The following is a 2379-nucleotide window of genomic DNA, read 5'->3' as shown; positions in this document are numbered from 1 at the left end:
TGGATTAATGGGTTCAATTTGTTGGCAAAAATCGTTCCGGTAGACACGGGGGTGGAGTCGGCCTCTTTGTAAAAGATGATATTATATTTAAGATAAGAAATGATTTGATGATTTCAAATGAACTAGAGTTATTTGCAATTGAAGTGGGAATCTCGTCTAAAAACAACTCATTAATTATTGTTACGTATCGACCACCACATTACAGCAAAAAAGTTTATATGAAGCAACTTGAACAAGTTTTGCTAGCCATAAATAATGAGAAAAAACTAGTTTATTTAACCGGAGACCTGAATATAGATCTTTTGGAAAATTACGAATCTTACAGTAGTCAACTCCAAAATTTACTGACATCTTATAATCTAAAAGCATTAATAAATAAACCAACAAGAATAAACATACAAAAAAACTCTCTGATTGACAGTATTTTTACCAATGCATCGGAGAACGTAACAGTTTGTGGAGTGCATTTGACAGACATTTCGGATCACTTACCCATATTTGCATGTTTCAAGCAACAATTAGTGAAAATAGAATTTGAAAACCGAGAAAATCAATTTTCTTTTTCAAGACACAGAATTGATAAACTAAATGAAAGACTGCTATCAACCGACTGGACAGATGTGTTACTGTGCTCAGATGTGGATGCTGCTTTCGAACTTTTCACCAACATTTTCCGTGTGGCATTTAAAGACTGTTGTCAGGTCAGCTCATTAGGAAAGATTAAAAAAATTTTAAAACAAAAGCCTTGGGTAACAACTGATTTTCGCAGAATGCTGAATAAAAAAAAATACTTGTACAAAAAGTTCATTAAAAATTCAAGTAGTGAGAATTTTCTGAAATTTAAATCACAAAGTCAAATTTGCAACAAGGTTAAATCTATTCTGAAAAGGCAATATTTCTGTGATTTGTTGGACAAAAATAAAAATGACTCGAAAAAAACTTGGTCAATAATTAATAGGTTAACAAGCAGGCAAAAAAAGATCAACCCTGCATCGATCACAGATAATGAACAAATTATAGCATCGCCTGCAAATTTTCTAAATAATTACTTTGTTAACATCTCTCAAAACCTTCAGAAATCCTTACCGGATAATCAATCATGGAAAGAAACAATTCATCATCAGTTGCCAAACTCGTTTTTCTGTTTGCAAACTACAACAGAAGAAATAATAACTACAGCAAAACTAATCAAAGCAAAATCGTCTTCTGGACTGGATGAAATACCTAGTAAAATTGTTATGGCTACCATCCGATCAACAGCACATGTGCTTGAACATCTTATTAATCTGTCTTTTATGTCAGGTCAATTTCCTTCTTGTTTCAAAATGGCTAAAATCATTCCCATAGCAAAGGAAAGAGGAAAATCAGATTTTACGAATTATCGACCCGTCGCACTATTACCTGCTTTTTCTAAAATAATCGAAAAGTTGATGTACAACAGGTTAATCCTTTTTTTAGAAAAAAATCATTTGTTAACGAATTCTCAATTTGGATTTAGACAAAACCATTCAACAGAATTAGCTATTATAGAATTACTTCGTAAAATCGGGAGAGAGACAGAAAATAAAAATTATGTTGTTGGTACTTGCTTAGATCTTACCAAGGCATTTGACTGTATAGACCACAGGATACTTCTGGGAAAACTTGAAAAATATGGAATAAGAGGCACAACACTAAAATGGATACAAAGTTATCTTTCAAATCGAAATCAGTTCGTGAAATGGAAAAATGAAGTATCAGCGATAGTGCTCAATAAATTTGGGGTGCCACAAGGGTCGATTTTGGGGCCCCTGCTTTTTGTTATCTTCATAAACGACTTGCCAAACTCTTCAACTTACTTTGATTATATCTGCTTTGCAGATGATACTAATGTTTTCAGTGTAGGCAAAAACGTCAATGAATTGATTGCAAAAACTAACGTAGAAATTGTGCACATTAGCAACTGGTTTAAAAATAATAAGTTAACAATAAATATGAAAAAAACTCAGATGATTGTGTTTGGTCCAGTAAATTTTTTAAATTATAAAGAACCTTTCAAAATTGTAATAAATGGTTGTGACATCATTGAAAGTAAAGTAGTCAAGTTTTTGGGAGTCTTTCTGGATCAGAAATTATCCTTTCGGTCACACATAGACAACATCTGCTCAAAACTAGCCAAATCTATTTGTATAATAAACAAAATAAAGTTTTTCTTGCCGAGGAGATGCTTGAATATGCTATACAATGCCTTGTGTATGCCTCAGGTAACTTACTGTAATGTAGTGTGGTCAGGTGCATACCCCTCAGTCACCAGCTCAGTCAAAAAACTCATGAAAAGAGCAATTAGAGTCATCACCTTATCAACTAAATGTGAACATGCGCAATTTATTATTTATTTAG

At 32.7% G+C, this 2379-nt stretch overlaps 1 protein-coding gene across 1 annotated transcript in view; it reads left to right on the top strand.

Moving 5' to 3' along the window:
- Positions 1-2223: 2223 nt before the first annotated feature.
- The window catches only part of HELRODRAFT_159732 (hypothetical protein), a gene marked incomplete at both ends in the record, with an annotated part of 1679 nt that continues 1523 nt past the window's right edge, over positions 2224-2379 (top strand). The window contains one exon of the mRNA XM_009011590.1: positions 2224-2243. Coding sequence (XP_009009838.1) covers positions 2224-2243 — 20 coding nt within the window. The remainder of the gene's footprint in view (positions 2244-2379) is intronic.

The sequence above is a fragment of the Helobdella robusta genome, assembly GCF_000326865.2.
Source record: "Helobdella robusta unplaced genomic scaffold HELROscaffold_1, whole genome shotgun sequence".
Taxonomy (NCBI): Eukaryota; Metazoa; Annelida; class Clitellata; order Rhynchobdellida; family Glossiphoniidae; genus Helobdella; species Helobdella robusta.
Note: the sequence above shows the minus strand (reverse complement) of the source record. Positions and strands in the feature narration are given on the sequence as shown.